At 38.2% G+C, this 16,748-nt stretch overlaps 1 protein-coding gene across 6 annotated transcripts in view; it reads right to left on the reverse strand.

The window, feature by feature from the left end:
* The window catches only part of IL13RA2 (interleukin 13 receptor subunit alpha 2), a 60,344-nt gene that overhangs the window by 22,652 nt on the left and 20,944 nt on the right, over positions 1 to 16,748 (reverse strand). For 2 of the 6 annotated variants that reach the window (XM_034649765.1, XM_034649764.1), the window contains exons 2-6: positions 10,486 to 10,629; positions 7,073 to 7,196; positions 5,223 to 5,374; positions 2,970 to 3,123; positions 2,330 to 2,450 (exon numbers count right to left, since the gene is read on the reverse strand). In XM_034649765.1, coding sequence (XP_034505656.1) covers positions 2,330 to 2,450; positions 2,970 to 3,123; positions 5,223 to 5,374; positions 7,073 to 7,163 — 518 coding nt within the window. In that variant the 5' untranslated portion in view covers positions 7,164 to 7,196; positions 10,486 to 10,629. Of the gene's footprint in view, positions 1 to 2,329; positions 2,451 to 2,969; positions 3,124 to 5,222; positions 5,375 to 7,072; positions 7,197 to 9,276; positions 9,419 to 10,485; positions 10,630 to 12,015; positions 12,346 to 13,628; positions 13,833 to 16,748 lie in introns of those variants that run through there. The other 4 variants (XM_034649761.1, XM_034649760.1, XM_034649762.1 and 1 more) reach the window with 4 other exon arrangements.

The raw sequence follows: 16,748 nt of genomic DNA on the forward strand, positions 1-16,748 counted from the left end.
AAGATATAATACACATCAAGAGATAAGCCTCAGAAAAGCCAACAGAGGGGTCAAAAAGAAAAATAGCTGTCTGGCAAGCAAATATCTAATTTCCCATTCTCCTAGCCAAGAAATGTTGCCATATCATTGAAAGTTAACCTCTTTCCAGTAATAAAGCTAATGGGAATTAGGGTGGATTTCCCTACTGATTTTCAAAGCACAAATGCCTGGTTTATTTTCCTAAATTATACTTTGCAATGCAAAATGTGACATCTGTAAAAGCAGCCAAAATCCCTTTTGAAATTAGGCCAATCTAGCAGTTGATCAGGTGCTGATACAAACAGCCAGACTTTACTGAATTCACTATGCCAATATTTAGTTTGTTTCTGTTGTTTGTTTGTTTTTCACCCCAAGTTGTTATTTATTTGCCTGAGGGGAGTGAAAAAAGAACTTTATGATAGTGAAAATATACCTTATTTTTTAATGCTATTGCTGCCAGCAGTATACTTGTTCTAGAGAGAGGGAAAAAAATATAAGCATTCTATAATAAGCTTTAATTTCCCTTTTCAAGTAGCCAAGTATTTATTTGGGCAGAGTTGCAAAGTTACAGTCTCTTGGTTAATTCACCTGATTATGTTTGGGAGACTTGAGTTCTAGGCTTGACTTTACCCAGATTTACTATGTGCCAGTGCAAAGCCTCATGGCACCCTTATTTTCCAGTTCCTGAAATGTCAATATTTATCCCTCACTACTAAGATGAGGATAAAGCTATGTTAAATAAGAACTACAATATATAAAAGGGCAGAGACTTTGTCTTATTCATACTTTTGGCCTTTTTATCTAGAACAGTGCCTGTCATTTAATAATTGCTTAATATTTGTTGAATTAATGAACAAATGAATTAGACTGTAGAAATTGACCCGCCAATTCCAGATGAAGAAACTGAGACCCCAGAAAGGAAAACTGCTTGTTCAAGACCACCAAACTCAATGATGCCAGAGCAGGCATTAGAACCCAGTTCTCAGTATCCTTAATAGCTTATGCCTTATCACTTATATCTTATGATTTGTCTAAAGAAAAAATCCATGATAATTTGGGCCTGAAACACAAAGAGTAACACTTTGTCCTCTCTTGCTTTTTTATGTTACTTAATAAATGCATAAATTCTGATACATATTTATCAATGTACCAATACTCTCATTTGTTTCATTCATTTAATGAATATTTTGTGATGATCTACTATAGACATAGCACAGCATAGTGAAGAGAAATGTAAGAAACAGTTCATGCCCATCAATCTCTTAAAAACTTAAGGGAGCAGACAAAGCACACATACATGACAAAAATTTAAATGCCATCCGGACACGGAATTAAGAGCTAAAATAAGTAATAGTTCAGAGAAAAACTGAAGAGAAGTTGATGTGATCAGTAAAGAGTTAATGAAATTGAATACCAAATGGCCCCTGAAAGATGGGTAAGAGTTGGTGAGAAGGCCAGAGAGCATTTCAGATAGTAATGCACACAAAGGCATAAAAGATCGTAACATGGATGAGAAAAAAACGTAGAGATGGGCATAACGGGAGTAGAACACTCACACTGGTGATAGTAGAAGGTAATGTTGCAAAAGCAGTGATACAGTGAGGCAGAAATTTGAATGCCAGACTAGATTTTTATCCTGGAGGCAATGAATAGCCTCTGGAAGTTTTTGATATATGAAAATAGCAATATAGGAAGATAAGTCTGGCTACAGGGTGCAGAGCGAATAGGAAGGGAAGAGACTGGAAGCAGACACCATTGTTTGGGAAACTACGGCAGTCATCCAGGTGTGGAATGAGGTGAGCCTACAGTAGAGTTCTTATAGTAGAGATGGGAAGTAAAGAACAGATGTGCAACCTTGGTGTGAGAATGCAGTATTCAATGTTATCATGAAACGATGAAGGAATGAAGGAGATAGAAGATTCAGATGGCTCTAAGTTTAAAAGCCTCAGTGATAGTTAAAAAAGGGAAGTCAGAAAAAGGATCCAGTGTTATTAGGTACCCGTTTTTAAAATATGCCAAAACTTCTTAGGTTATAATCCTATATATCTAAAGGATACAAAATTTAATCCAGTACAGGAACAGTGTTGCATTCCTTATATCACCCATAGCTACATCTTTATATCATCCAGTAGCTGCAGCTTAAACCTACTTACTCCCATTGAAAACCCCAAATAATTGTAAGCAACCTTCATCATAAATTCAACTCTGAAAAATAATAAATTTAATTTTGTAAAAATATAGTTACTTATACTATAAATTAGTTTTTATAGATACTTTCTTAAGATGGAATTCTTATTATAAAAATACTTACCAGTAAAACAATTGGTAATTGGTATCAAAATGGACACCCATGCCAGATTTCCAAGAGCAGAGTAAATTTTGCCAGTTGTAATATACACAGTCCATATCCTGAATTTTAGTTTCCAGATTTCCTACGGAATGAATGAACTGTGAATGCTTGAAAGGCATGGTGATGAATCATTTGGGAAATCGCTATGCAATTTTAATTCATTTCTTTTGATCTCTCTATTTCATTTAGCAATTAATATATAATCAGGAACATTCCAAAAGGAAATTGTTAGAAATCACTTCCCTGTAATGGGGCATATAAAAATCAAAAACTCTGAGGGCTCATTTAAAGGTAGTAAACAGATGCAAAGGTACAAAATAATTCTAGAATGCTCTAAGCAGTTGAGCAAATACTCACATACATATTTACTAATATGACCTCAAAACTGGGGACTATATTAACCTAATAAGATGCAGGTTTCGCCAAATTTGTTTGCTGATTTAAAGGATTCCAAAAGGCCAGTCACACACTCCTAAGAAGAATCTATTTGTTGCCACACTTTCATTTATACATACAATCTGGTAAATAAGGGTTAAGGGCCTTATGCCTGGTATGGATTGTTCTGACAGTATTAAATATGAAAAGAGAGCTTAATTTTAACCTTCTGGTGATGTCCAATAAGCAGTTTCTGACCATGAACTTCGAACTTCTGATCCATTTGTGCATTGGGCTGGCAGAAGTGTGTGTATCTTTGCTTCAACACCCTTGTTAAGATCAAACCCGTCTTTGTAATGTAGATTCTTGGTAATGACGGTCTGTTTGATAAGAAGATGAGACAAAGTCAAACTTATAAACAGTGACAGCATCATGAGCCATATTATTAGGGCTAAGAAGTCACCCTGGAATGTTCCCAATATCTAAGAAATTTCTAATGATTATCTGATACAGTGTCCTAGATATATTCCTGGCAGAGCTCATTTCTGCATATTATATCATTTGATGAGATCATCTGAATCTTTTTTTTTTTTTTTTTAAAGATTTTATTTATTTATTTGACAGAGATAGAGACAGCCAGCGAGAGAGGGAACACAAGCAGGGGGAGTGGGAGAGGAAGAAGCAGGCTCATAGCAGAGGAGCCTGATGTGGGGCTCGATCCCATAACGCCGGGATCACGCCCTGAGCCGAAGGCAGACGCTTAACCGCTGTGCCACCCAGGCGCCCCAGAATCTTAACATCTTATTCAAAATAACCCCATGGGTGCCTGGCTGGCCAAGTCAGTAGAGCATGCAACTCTTGATCTTGGGATCCTGAGTTCAAGCCCCATGTTCAGTGTAGAGCCTACTTAAAAACAAACAAACAGGGGCGCCTGGGTGGCTCAGTTGTTAAGCGTTTGCCTTCGGCTCAGGGTGTGATCCCAGCGGTCTGGGATTGAGCCCCACATCAGGCTCCTCCGTTGGGAGCCTGCTTCTTCCCCTCCCACTCCCCCTGCTTGTGTTCCCTCTCTCTCTGGCTGTCTCTCTCTGTGTCAAATAAATAAAATCTTTAAAAAAAAATCAAACAAACAATGATGACAACAACAACAAACAAAACAAAAGAAAACCAAAAATAACCCCAAAAAACTCTGAAAAAGAAAAGAGTCTCTATGGCAAGAACTTGAGCCATAACAAACTTGAAATCAAGAGATAATTTTCAGATACCATATGCATATTACATGACAAATGATCTAATCACATTTCAAATATCACTTGAACTCTTCAGGAATTATATACAGTAAAATCTTGGAGGTAACTGGAGAAAGCCAGACAAACTGTGAGCTCCCAGAGGACTACAATTATGTTATATATCCTTGTATTCCTGATACCTAGCCAAGTGCCTGGCAGAAAATGTTGCTCAATAAATGTTGTATTTGAATTGCCTCTTGAGGGGTGCCTGGGTGGCTGAGTCGTTAAGCATCTGCCTTTTGCTCAGGGTGTGATCCTGGCGTTCTGGGATCGAGCCCCGCGTCAGGCTCCTCCACTTGGAGCCTGCTTCTTCCTCACCCACTCCCCCTGCTTGTGTTCCCTCTCTTGCTGGCTGTCTCTCTCTCTGTCAAATAAATAAATAAAATCTTAAAAAAAAAAAAAAGAAAGAAAGAAAGAAAAGAAAAAGAAAAGAAAAGAAAAGAAAAGAAAAGAAAAGAAAAGAAAAGAATTGTCTCTTGAAACTACCTAAACTGAATGAGGAAGATAACAGTATGCCTCATACAACAGAAATCTTTGAATGAACATGCTTGACTATGTTGCTAATAAGTCAATAAACTTTCATTGAACACTTACTATAATATATGCAAAGAACTATCCTGTGTTCTGTGGGGCAAGTACAAAGATAAATAAGGCTTAATTCCTACAAAGAAAAAGCTTACGGTCCAATAGCATATATAAGATCCTTATACGGGTATGTAAGTAACTGTAAACTACAGTAAAATCTGTATGTATTATTCAAGTCCATATTCCATGGCACCAAATTTTTTTTCCTATACTTTTAATGGTAGTCTTAATACTGGATGGGGTAAAAATAGATGTGGCAGGATGCATAGGAGATAGCAGCAGGCATGGCAGCTTGATATTTCTTAATAGTAGCTACTGAGGAGGAACCTGGGTGGCTCGGTTGGTTAAGCATCTGCCTTTGGCTCAGGTCATGATCTCAGGGTCCTGGGATCGAGCCCTGTATCGGGCTCTCCATTCAGTGGGGAGCCTGCTTCTCCTTCTCCCTCTGCCTGCCGCCCTGCCTACTTGTGTTCTCTGTCAAATAAATAAATCTTAAAAAAAAAAAATAACAGCTATTGAGATACAGGAATAAGAGTGGATAGTGACATCAAAAATTATAAGAAAGGTCCTAGTTATCACACAGAATTGCAAGTACATGCTTTACTTACCTTCCAGTGTTCACTATCAATGTTTCGGTATTTTAATTCATATTCTATTGTACATCCTTTAAAATTATCCAGAAACAGTGGAGGTTGCCATTGCAAAGACAGATAACCTAAATATCCAGGATCCACTATCTCAAAATTCTCAGGAGGATTAACTGAAATAAAATCAATAAGATATTTTTACTTTTTTCCTGTATCTTATAACAAAACTTGCTAAATCTAGATTACATCCATATGTCCATCAGATGGTGAATGGATAAATAAACTGTAGTATATCTATACAATGGAATATTATTCAGCCATAAGAAAGAATGAAGTACTGATCCATGCTACAACATGCAAGAGCGCTGAAAACATTAAGCTAATTTGAAAGAAACCAGTCACAAAAGATCACATAAGACCAATTTATATGAAATATCCAGAATAGGCAAATCCATAGAGACAAAAGTCAATTAGTAGTTGCCAGGGGCTGGAGGAAAGGAAGAATAACACATGACTGCTGTATAAATATTCGATTTCTTTGGAGGAGGGGATATAAATATTCTGGAATTGAGTAGTTGAGGCTGTTACACAAGTATATTGTGAAGATACTACAGACCACTGAACAGTACACTTTAAAAGGCTGTGTTTTATGCTATGGAAATCATATCAATAAAGCTGTTATAAAGTCTAGATTACTGCTTTATGCAAATATGACTTTGCCTATCTAGGTACTAAGTTTTCAAAGAAACAGGCAATTCAACATGGAGCTATCTCTGTGGTTATATATAGACCAGAATTTGGCCTAGAATGGGAACACTTTATTACGTAAATCTCGTTAATAGCAAGAACCAATTAGTATTAATTCAGTGTTTACTATATGCACATAACACAAAAGGGATAGAAAATGTAAAATATGACTACTATGGCTAAACACCTTAAGGATTAGAACAAGCAGATCTTGTCACTTCATTCTGGTTAACTGAATCCTCTAAAGTTCAGAGCTATCCCAGGGCAAACCAGGGCCACTCATTGGAAGGACTTAAGAAAAAGTGTCAGGCAGCTCAGCAGAGTGGCATCAGGAAAAAGCCATTTTATTTGTGGGGAGGGAGCAGTGGACAGCAATGGCTCTCCCAACCGGTGGTTTAAAAAGCAAACAAACAAATAATTCTATAAATTTTCCTACTAGCAAATCTAATAGTATTATAGTACTGCCCTCATGTTGCCATTCTGCTAATAATTTCCTTTCATTTCTGCCCATTTGTTCATTTTAATGCCTAACTTCATAATACTTACTGAGGTGAAGAAAAGAATCTACAAAAAGAAATTGTGGCACAAATTATGATTTGACATGGGACCCCCACCAGGTACCAATAAAGAAGGTCTCTATTGAGGATGAAATGGCAATCCTGTTGTTTCAACTCTTATGGTTACAAATCTTTGTGAAATGCATTGTTCTGATTACCTTGTGCAATAAGAAAAACTCATTAGACATGATTTAATAATTCTGTAATTATTTTTAAATTTTACTTTAAATCTCTGTATATATTTCCATATTTATCTAATTGTCTCAAAAGTTAAGAATGGCAAATAAGGAAAGTTTCCAGTTATCTGAGTATCAGGCAATGAGGCTTCATATAATTAACCTATTTCTTAGAAGACTATACAAAAAGGTATGGAAAGTGTCTTTTAGATTGGCTTTTATCCTGTAAAATGTTTGTTATCATTAGTTACTTTAGATGTGAGGCTGACATATCTTTTGTGTATGAACTTCCTGAAATATTTCCAGTAACTATTTGTTATGCACTTCCAAGGGGTAGGTTGAAAAGACAGTTAGTATCCCAAATTTTAAAACTACTCCGTTGTTGGTTTACCTTTTATCTCAGCATTTGAAGGCACAGAGCCAAATGCTGTGCAAATAAGTAGGGTATAGAGACATCTGATATCCAAATGAATGAAAGCCATTTCTCCAAGATTCAATACTTTGAAATTTCCACTCTAAGAAGGAAAAATACAACATTTTAACTGTATTTTACTTCAAATAAAAAAATAACCAAATGACTATATGTGATTAAAAACTCATTTGGAAACTCTGTGTACTTTCTACCAGGAATTGGGAAAACTGTGCCCCTTTGAGCCATGGAAACAGAAAAAATCAGGTTTGGAACTAATAAAGTGGAAAGGGAGGATTCTAGGCTCATTTTTCTATAAGAGTAAAAAAAAAAAAAAAAGCAAAACAGACATACAAACATACAACTGCCTGTACCCATTCATACCCCCCACCCCCACACACATACAGAGTCTTTTCCATACAACACATGTGCTGGCCAGGATAGGATAACTTCAAATAGTCTTCATCCTGAAGACTGAGTCAGACCCACTAGAGTGTCCTTATTGGTTCACAGTGGGGGTTATGATATCATTAATCTCCATAGCAACCCTCTGCCCTAGCAACAAAGTAAATACACTGATACAGATACTCTTTTCTGAAATTAAAAAGTATTTGAAAGTTATCTGATTACTAAGAAAGCACAGAACCCACACCAAAGCCTCAGATACCTCAGAACTGTTTTTGTTCCATAAATATTAAACCACTGTCCTCTACTCTTTATCTGTTCCACCCTTTGCTGTTTGCCGTATCAGTAAAGAGCATTTTCATCTGCCCAGTTGCCCAAACCAGAAACCTGGCAGTTTTCTTCAACTTCTCCCTCTCCCATACAACTTCTTCATTATCACTACCCTTTCCAAGATGAGGAACTTATCATCAGGATTTCATTATCCAGTCTTTCCTGCCTCCAAACCATCCTCCATACCACATACAGCAAGAATGACCTCTCTAAAGGGCAAATCTTACTTTTCACCTGTTTCTTAAAACAATACTTCACTGTCATAGAATACAACTTAATAGTCTTTACATTCTTGAAGAATGTTGGTTGTATGACCAAAATTTAAAGGATTCATGTCTCCACATACCTAATCAACAACCACTCTTCTTTCAAAGAAAAATCACTACTCCCAGTTCTATACTTCTCTTTAAGTCTATATTCCTGGAACCAACAATTTTACAGGAAGTTAAGGAGTAAAGGTTACTATTTCAATATTCAGTGATTACCTTTCTTTTCTCCTACATAAATTCACTAAGCAGGGGAGACCCTCTCCCCCTGCACCACCCTCTTCAACCTACCTGGTCCATCTGTAATGTTCTAACGTTGGTAGGTTTCAATTATTACATCATAGAGTTCTGAGATCAAACTACTAAAGCCAGCATGTATTTTGGAGACCATGTTAGCCCAGCCTCATCTATATATTGGGAAGTAAAACTCAGACTTGCCCAAGATTACACAGCAAGTTAGTAACAGAGCTGGAAGTAGGCCAGAAACATGATTCTTAACCCAGTGTACTTCCGCCCTATTATGCCGGACCCCACACGTTTGAGGATTATGAAAGCTCTTCCTCTGGGACTCCACCATTTCTTCAATTAGCTAGCCAGGCTGAATCCACACCATGCTATTTTTTTCTATGTCTCATAAAATCATTAGAGAATAGCATTTCTCTTACTGAGGTCCAATAAATCTCTCTCCTCAATTCCTCCCTGCCCACATGCAAACCCACTGCTGTCCTCTAAAGCATCTATAAGTAGTAGGTAGGTCTGTCAACAGATCTTCCACAGAGCTGCTCTCGTGAATTGAGATTAACACACTGGTTACTTTGGGATCTAAGGCAGCAAATACGTCTGACAAAGAGAAATCCTTTCCTGTTACTAATAAGGACGAGGCCTATCAGAATTCCCTTAAAATGCTCCCAGAGAGATCTTAAAGTTCTCTCCCCATATCAATCTGTCCTTATATACTTTCATAGCCCTGTGTCATGTGCAGCTCAAATGGTGAGAATTAAAAATCCCTTGCTTCTACTCTTTTATAGGCTACTGAAATTTGATTCAGGCTATCAAATGGCATATTTCCTAGATCAGCCCAACACATTTAAGCAAAGGTAGGAAATGGAATAGTCATTTCCTGAGTCACTTTTCTATAAACCTATGAAAGGAGTTCCCTGAATTACAATACACTTAGGGCCCCACCTAGACTTTCTCACACAAATGGTTGTGAAGACAGCTCTTTCCTTGGCTTCTGGGTTACACGATTGCCACTTGAGCAATGAGGTGCCTCACATGCTATATGGTTACCAGGAAAGACAGGATTTTTCACAAGAGGGGAAGAGACCTGAAGACAAAGTGAAGACGGCAGATGAAAACACAGACATGCAAAATTTAAAAGTTTCTGATATACTTTCCACCCCCAGCCCACAATTAACAACCACTCATACTCTCCGACCCCAGACCATAGTTAACAACCACAGTTAACAACAGCCTCATCTGGCCTTAACTCCTTATTTTTAAAAATGAGGAAATACCAAGAGAGGTAGATGAATTGTCCAAACTGACACAACTTATTGGTGGCAGAACTAGGACTGAAAACCAGTTCTAATGAGCCCTTTACACTGACTAAACAATAAATTTTCTTGTTATAAAGAGTCTGTCCTGAGCCTCTTTTACCAGAAGCCTCCCCTGAACCTTGGTCAACCTACTTTCACCACTTAAACCATCAACCCACCACACAGTTTTACCGTCATGACATTTCTGGCAGAGTAATAATTCAATAAGCTTTCACAGAGCACTTTTTTTTGGTTTTGTTTTGTTTTTTGTTTTTTGGCCAGATACTATTTCAGGTAAATCTTGTCCAAGATACGAGGTGCAAGTGACAAGTTATAATATCTGCAATAGTAGCAATCCTCCTACTATTTATTCAGCATTCAACAGCATTCCAGGCACTGCCCTGTGCTAAGCACTCTACATACATTATATTGTATAATACTCATAGTCAGCCTTGGATGTATGTACTATTTTCATTCCCATTTTAAAGACCAGAAGCTGAGACACAGAGAAATTAAACAACTTCCTGTAAGTCATGCAGACCATAAATGGTGAAGCTTGGATTTGAATCCAGACAGTCTAGTACCAGAGTCCTTAATGACAATCACTAGGCTAGGCATTTTCCACTGCTAAAATCAATGTGGAGGGCAGCTTCCTGTTTCTACCCACTCAGTTTCATACAACACTATTGCTTAAAGAGTTTCCCACTGAGAATCTCCTTTGGAATGGCAAGCCTAAACTATTTCCTTTTTTCAGCCTCACTTCCCCACCTCTTCAAAGCCATGCTACATTATTCCCTTGTTCTAGGAGTTGGACAAGGATAATCCTTGCATGACTGGAGAAACTCCAGGTACTTACCAATAATATGGTTTCCCAAGAAATGAATTATCATAGGCAATTATCACAGGAATTATCACAGGTCCTCTTTTTTTTCTCTTCTTCACTTTGGAGACATTAATTAGAATCTCTAATACTTCCCTTCTTGTCTGCTGATCGAGCACACTGGGGAAAAAAAAAAAAAAAGATAGGTGTTCCTGAAATAACCAGCAGGCCAGGATACAGATTCTGTAAGTCACAAGACAGGGGAGGTTATGGGTGGGGCTAAAAGGATCTAAAGCAAATTTAGTATTACAGCAAGGTATATAAAAGCTGACAGGACTAATTAATCTTTGGATAAACAAATAGATATATAGCTGAAGAACTTGTCATAACAAAAGGCACAATGGTGTAAGTATCAACTTGGATTTCAGCCCTGCTTCAACCACTAATGTTCCTAGAAGCAAATTATAATTCAATTTCCATCTATAAAATGGAGGTAATGACACCAGCCTGGCAGATTTGTGCTGAAGATTAAATGAGACAATGTATGTGAAAGTACTATAAGAAGAGTTAAGTTGCTCTGAATGCATAGGAGGAGTTTGCTTCTGAGCACCTTGCTACTAATAAAAAATTTGAAAATAACTTGCTGCAACCCTACACATTTGCTCCTACTAATTCAGCAAAATTGACCTTTCCACAGTTAAGTAGACAATTACTATCAACCTCCAACTTTCACCACCCTTTTTGATCCATCAGTTACCTTTACTGATATTTGCCTTAATAATAATAATTTCATGCGTTTTGCTTATCTTTTACAGTTTACAAAGAACTTATTAATTATTTTAACAAATCTGCAGGTGTATAAGGTTGGTATTACATATTAACAATCAGTAACATTGCAGCTTGGAGAAGTGATGTGACTTGCACAAGATCTCACAGCTGATACAATCTGCATGGAAAGGCAAGGTAAAAGTAGTAAGGGACAGAAAAATGTTGCAAGCCTAAGAATGCAGTTGCTTAGATAATATGGCTTTGCGGAAAAGTTCCTTTTCTGCCTTGACAAAGAAATACAAAAAGACTATTCCAAAGTATCTGAAATGACCACAGGTTCTTGTTTCATTTATAAAGGCAGTGAGCAAGTTGAAGAGACAAATAATTATTTTTTAAAAATTAATGAATGTAGTTTTGCAATGCCACTGAAGTGACTTCTGAAAAAACACAAAGTATGGCCATGTCATTTATGTTGCCATTAGACTGAGAAAAAAAACAGTGTTACAAAATTTGATACTTACCATTCACATTATTTAAGGTAATCTAAAAAACCAGCCAAAGTAATAAGAATAGGGCTTGGGGAAAAAGAAAATGGGCAAATAGAGAAGTAGAGCTTGAGGAGAGAAAAATGGAAAAGTGGGGTGATTGCAAAAGCTTAAATGTCATCTGTGGGTGAAACAATTTACGTGGTCTTAAGTGAGAAGGCACACTGACTAGGAGATCTGGGCTCTAGCACCAACTTTGCCAGGGGATTTAGAAAATAATAATAACAGGGACTATAGTTTTTTAAGCTCTTACCAGGTGTCAAGCTCCGTGCCAGATGCTTGATATGTGATGAGGGAGCAGAGGGCTAGCTGAAGAGAAAAGAGTAAGCTGACATCCTGCAGCCTCCCCTCACTCCCCATTCCTGGGTGGGAAATGTGTAACATTCTTCCAGGAATCTCCCAATTATCTTAAGGTTAATGCCTTGCCAGAGGAAAAAACAATCTTAGCTTCCTAATAGCCAGTCCTCCAGTATCCTGAGGGTCTTCTTTAACTTATGAAAATCCTTTTGAACCTCCCTTTTCCTTACTTCTCCCAATTCCCAGAGTATATAATCTGCCACTCCTCAAGACCCCGGTGCAGCAGCTCTTTCTGCCCAAGGATCCTGTCCCCATGCTTTAATAAACCATCTTTTTGCACCAAAGACATCTCAAGCATTCTTTCTTGGTCGTCGGCTCCGGACTTCACCCCACTGAACCTCACCTATATTCTAAAACCACATCAATATGGATTAGCTCACTTAAGTCTCACAAACATTGATAGTTACTATATTATTATCCCAATATTACAAATTAGTCATTCGAGGCTCAGAAAAGTTAAGTCAATTACTCAAGGTCATGTAACTTAAGCAAGAGAAGATGTGTATATCTGATTCTTACAGACTATGTCCCTTTTAACATATAATACTGTCTTTCAACTAATATCACTTTAGTAAAGCTAAATTTCCTCTCATACAAATTATCCCTGGGATACCACTCTGTTTCATCAGTTAATCTGCTGTGTATCCATGAACGGTTTCAGGATGTGACTCAAAAGCCTAGCTTCCTGAATAACTAATCTCATTTCAAGGAGACTATCCAACATGCACAAATGTCTATTCATAGCTTCTGGCGTATGGCCATGACTCAGCATCATAATCAGCACCTCTGGAACCTGCCAGATCCTGAGGCCTGACAACATGCTGAGATCAATACATGGCTCAATCAGCATATGAACTAGTGGTGAGTCAAATTTAATTTAGATAATAACTAGCAAATAATTTGTTCTGCAGTGGAGTAATTCATAAAGAATGCTGAAAATGACTGTGTACTTTCAAACACACACAAAAAACTTTGAATCAGACAGATTCATCATACTTGCCACTAGTCAAGTGTTAAGTCACCTCCCACAAAAATACACAAATACGTTAGGTACGTGCTGAATGATAAAAATCACTGTAGACCAATGAAATACAGGTAGGATCTCTTTTTAACAAATACCACTGTAACAACTGGTTACCTATGATTATATTTGTGTCCTTGACAACATTACATTCTAACACTGTATACAAAAAACATTCTTTCTGTAAGATGCTTTCCTGTATGACACCCTGAGTTCATCCAGCTAACAAGTTTCCTAAAGCACGCACAAAGCCAGTGAATTCAGTTTTGAGCTACAATACCAACTCCCAGGTTTACAGTGTTAATTCATAAAGCAGTTTACACATTTCAGAATCAGTCCCTAATCTGAGCCGATCAGAGCTTTATTAGTTTATAATCCCACAAAACAAAAACAAAAACAAACACCAACAGGCTTTTACAACCCTTTAAAAAAAAGAACCCACTTCATCCACTTTTTAGAACAGGTCAAATTGTTATTATGAAATATACCTTACATTCTATTCAAGTGAAGTCACAGCTGAAGAGCAATGCAGTATCTTGAAAGGCACCACTTCTCTGGAACTAGCAAAACAATCTCTTTTGTTCAACACCCTTCTCCCCACTACCAGATGCTCCCAAATACTTGTCAGCAAGCAAACACTGTGTACTCAAAACATTAACTTCGCGTAACAACTTCAAAAGTAAATAATAGAGTGTGCCCCACCCCCTCCAATTAAGCAAAAACAGAATACAAAATGTACCATAGCAGGTTTTATTTATTTTTTTAAAGATTTTATTTATTTATTTATTTGACAGAGAGAACACAAGCATGAACAGCAGGCAGAGGAAGAGGAAGAAGCAGGCTCCCCACTGAGCAAGGAGCCAGAAGCGGCCTGATCCCAGGACTCTGGGATCATGACCTGAGCCAAAGGCAGACGCTTAACCGACTAAGCCACCCAGGTGCCCCAACATAGCACGGTTTATATGACTTCAAGGTTATTCTACCAGTATATTCCTTCATGTCCATGAGGTATAAACTGTAAATACCTGAAAATATGGTATTATATACAGTACCATCAATTCTAGAAAAGAATGCTAACAAAAACAAATACATATTTCTATCATGTATTCATTATTTAACAATTAGTTTTGAAAGCCAGGCCCTCTTCCAAGCATGAGGGATACAACAGTGAACAAGACAAAAAACCTGCCCTCCTGGAACTTTCTGGTGTGGGAGACAGACAATAAACATACCAGATAATTAAAATTTCTAATTTTGATTTTTATAAAGAAAAATAAAACAAGAAAATATGAAAGAGAGTAATGAGGGCTCCTTTTAGATGGGGTGGTCAGGGAATGCCTCTCTGAAAGTGGCATTAAGGACCTCAATGAAGTGAGGAAACGAATCAGGTAAAAGACACAGGAGAAGAATCTTCCAGGTAGAAGGAACGGCACATTCAAAAACCCTGAAGTGGTAATCAGCTCAGTAGTTCTAGAAATAGCAAGACCAGTAGGATAGGAAAGAGAAAGGTTTTATGATCTCATAAAGATAGGCAGGCTGTAGACCATGGTAATGAAGTTCTCATTTATTTTAGTAAAATGGTAGGCAACTGGACAGTTGTGAGTATAGCAAAATGATGTATGGAAGGAAAGGGTAGAGGCAATAATGCAGGCTAGAGCTGGTGGTGACGGGGATCAAATTGATAGAAGTGGAGATGCTGATAGGATCTACTGATGGATTGAGTGCAGAGTATCAGAGAATGATGCTTCTATTTTTGTCATGGGCAACTGGGTAATTATTTATGCAGCCTGGGGATGATGGACAAAAGATCAGCTTTGTATGGTTCAGTTTAAGCTGCCTAACTAAACACCCAAGGGAGGAAGATGAATAGGCAGTTGGATATTTGACTCTGGAGATCAGGGGAAAGGCTACAGCTATAGATATATATTTGACAGTCACCAGTAGATAGATAGTATTTAAAGCCACAGGAACAACTGAAGTCCCCTAGGGTATAAAATAGATGAAATAAAGAAAACAGGACCAAGAACTGAGATCTGGAACCCTCCAATATATAGATGTCAAAGAAATGAGGATGTACCAACAAGGGAGACTAAGGAGAGGCCAGGGAAGTAAGAGGAAAATCTAGAGTTTGTGGTGACCCAGAAACCAAGTAAAAAAATGTTTTGGGGTGCCTGGGTGGCTCAGTCGATTGGGCAGCTGCCTTCAGCTCAGGCCATGATCCCAGGATCCTGGGATCAAGCCCCGCATTGGGCTCCCTGCTCAGCGGGCAGCCTGCTTCTCCCTTCCCTCTGTCTGCCCCTCTGCCTACTTGTGCTCTCTCTCTCTGTCAAATAAATAAATAAAATCTTGAAAGAAAAATATTTCAAGGAGACAGTGAAAGATAATGTCAAAAGCTGCTGATTGATAGGACAAGTTAAGATGAGACCTGAAAAAGATCTAATGGATTTGGCAAAGGGGAAATAACTGGTGACACTGATAAGGGAACAGGTGGAATATGGAGCAAAACTCGGATTAAAGTGGGCTCAGGAAAGAATGGATGGGCCAATGGAGACAATGAGTACATTTAACTTTGCTGAGAAGTTTGCTATACAGGGACATAGGTACCTCTATGAGATCATAGGTGCTCCTGCTGGGAGGCAATCACTCATTTCTTCCCTCTTGAAAACATAAATGGAGAATATCTCACATGGTCTGATCCTACTCTTCCTTGGATTTTTTTTTAAGATTTACTTATTTATATGAGAGAGAGAAAGAGAGAGAGCATGTGCAGAGGGTGGGGAAGAGGGAGAGAGAATAATTTTTAAAAAAAGATTGATTTATTTATTTCAGAGAGAGAGTGTGTGTGCACAAGCCAGGGGGATGGGCAGAGGGAGAAGGGAAGCAGACTTCCCACTGAGTGGGGAACTTGAGGCGGGGCTCAATCTCTGGACCCTGAGATCACAACCTGAGCGGAAACCCCGAGTAGGACATTCAACCAACTGAGCCACCCTGGCACCCTGAGGGAGAGAAAATCCTTAAGCAGGCTCCACACTTACCAGCTTGGGGCTCAATCCCCACAACCACAAGATCACAAGTCGAGCCAAAACCAAGAATCACACACACAACCTGCTGCACCACCCAGGCGTGCCTCCTTGGATTTTTGCCATAGCTGTTCAGTAACGGCAGGTGTTCTTATTTGAGGGACACAGGCCAGAGTATTTTAGAATTATACTATGAAAGTGTACCATACCAAGACAGAACATTTTTTCTAGGGCAACTAGAAACTATTAAAGTTTAGTTTCACTAATGATTACTTTAACAAATACTTTCCATCTATTCAAATTGTTTTGCAAAGCTATCTCTAACTTCTCACATTTCTTTTTTTTTTTAAAGATTTTATTTATTTATTCGACAGAGATAGAGACAGCCAGCGAGAGAGGGAACACAAGCAGGGGGAGTGGGAGAGGAAGAAGCAGGCTCATAGCAGAAGAGCCTGATGTGGGGCTCGATCCCATAACCCCGGGATCACGCCCTGAGCCGAAGGCAGATGCTTAACCGCTGTGCCACCCAGGCGCCCCTAACTTCTCACATTTCTAATGAAATAATATTTTTAAAAACTTACCATTTCT

The sequence above is a fragment of the Ailuropoda melanoleuca genome, chromosome X (assembly GCF_002007445.2).
Source record: "Ailuropoda melanoleuca isolate Jingjing chromosome X, ASM200744v2, whole genome shotgun sequence".
Lineage (NCBI taxonomy): Eukaryota > Metazoa > Chordata > Mammalia > Carnivora > Ursidae > Ailuropoda > Ailuropoda melanoleuca.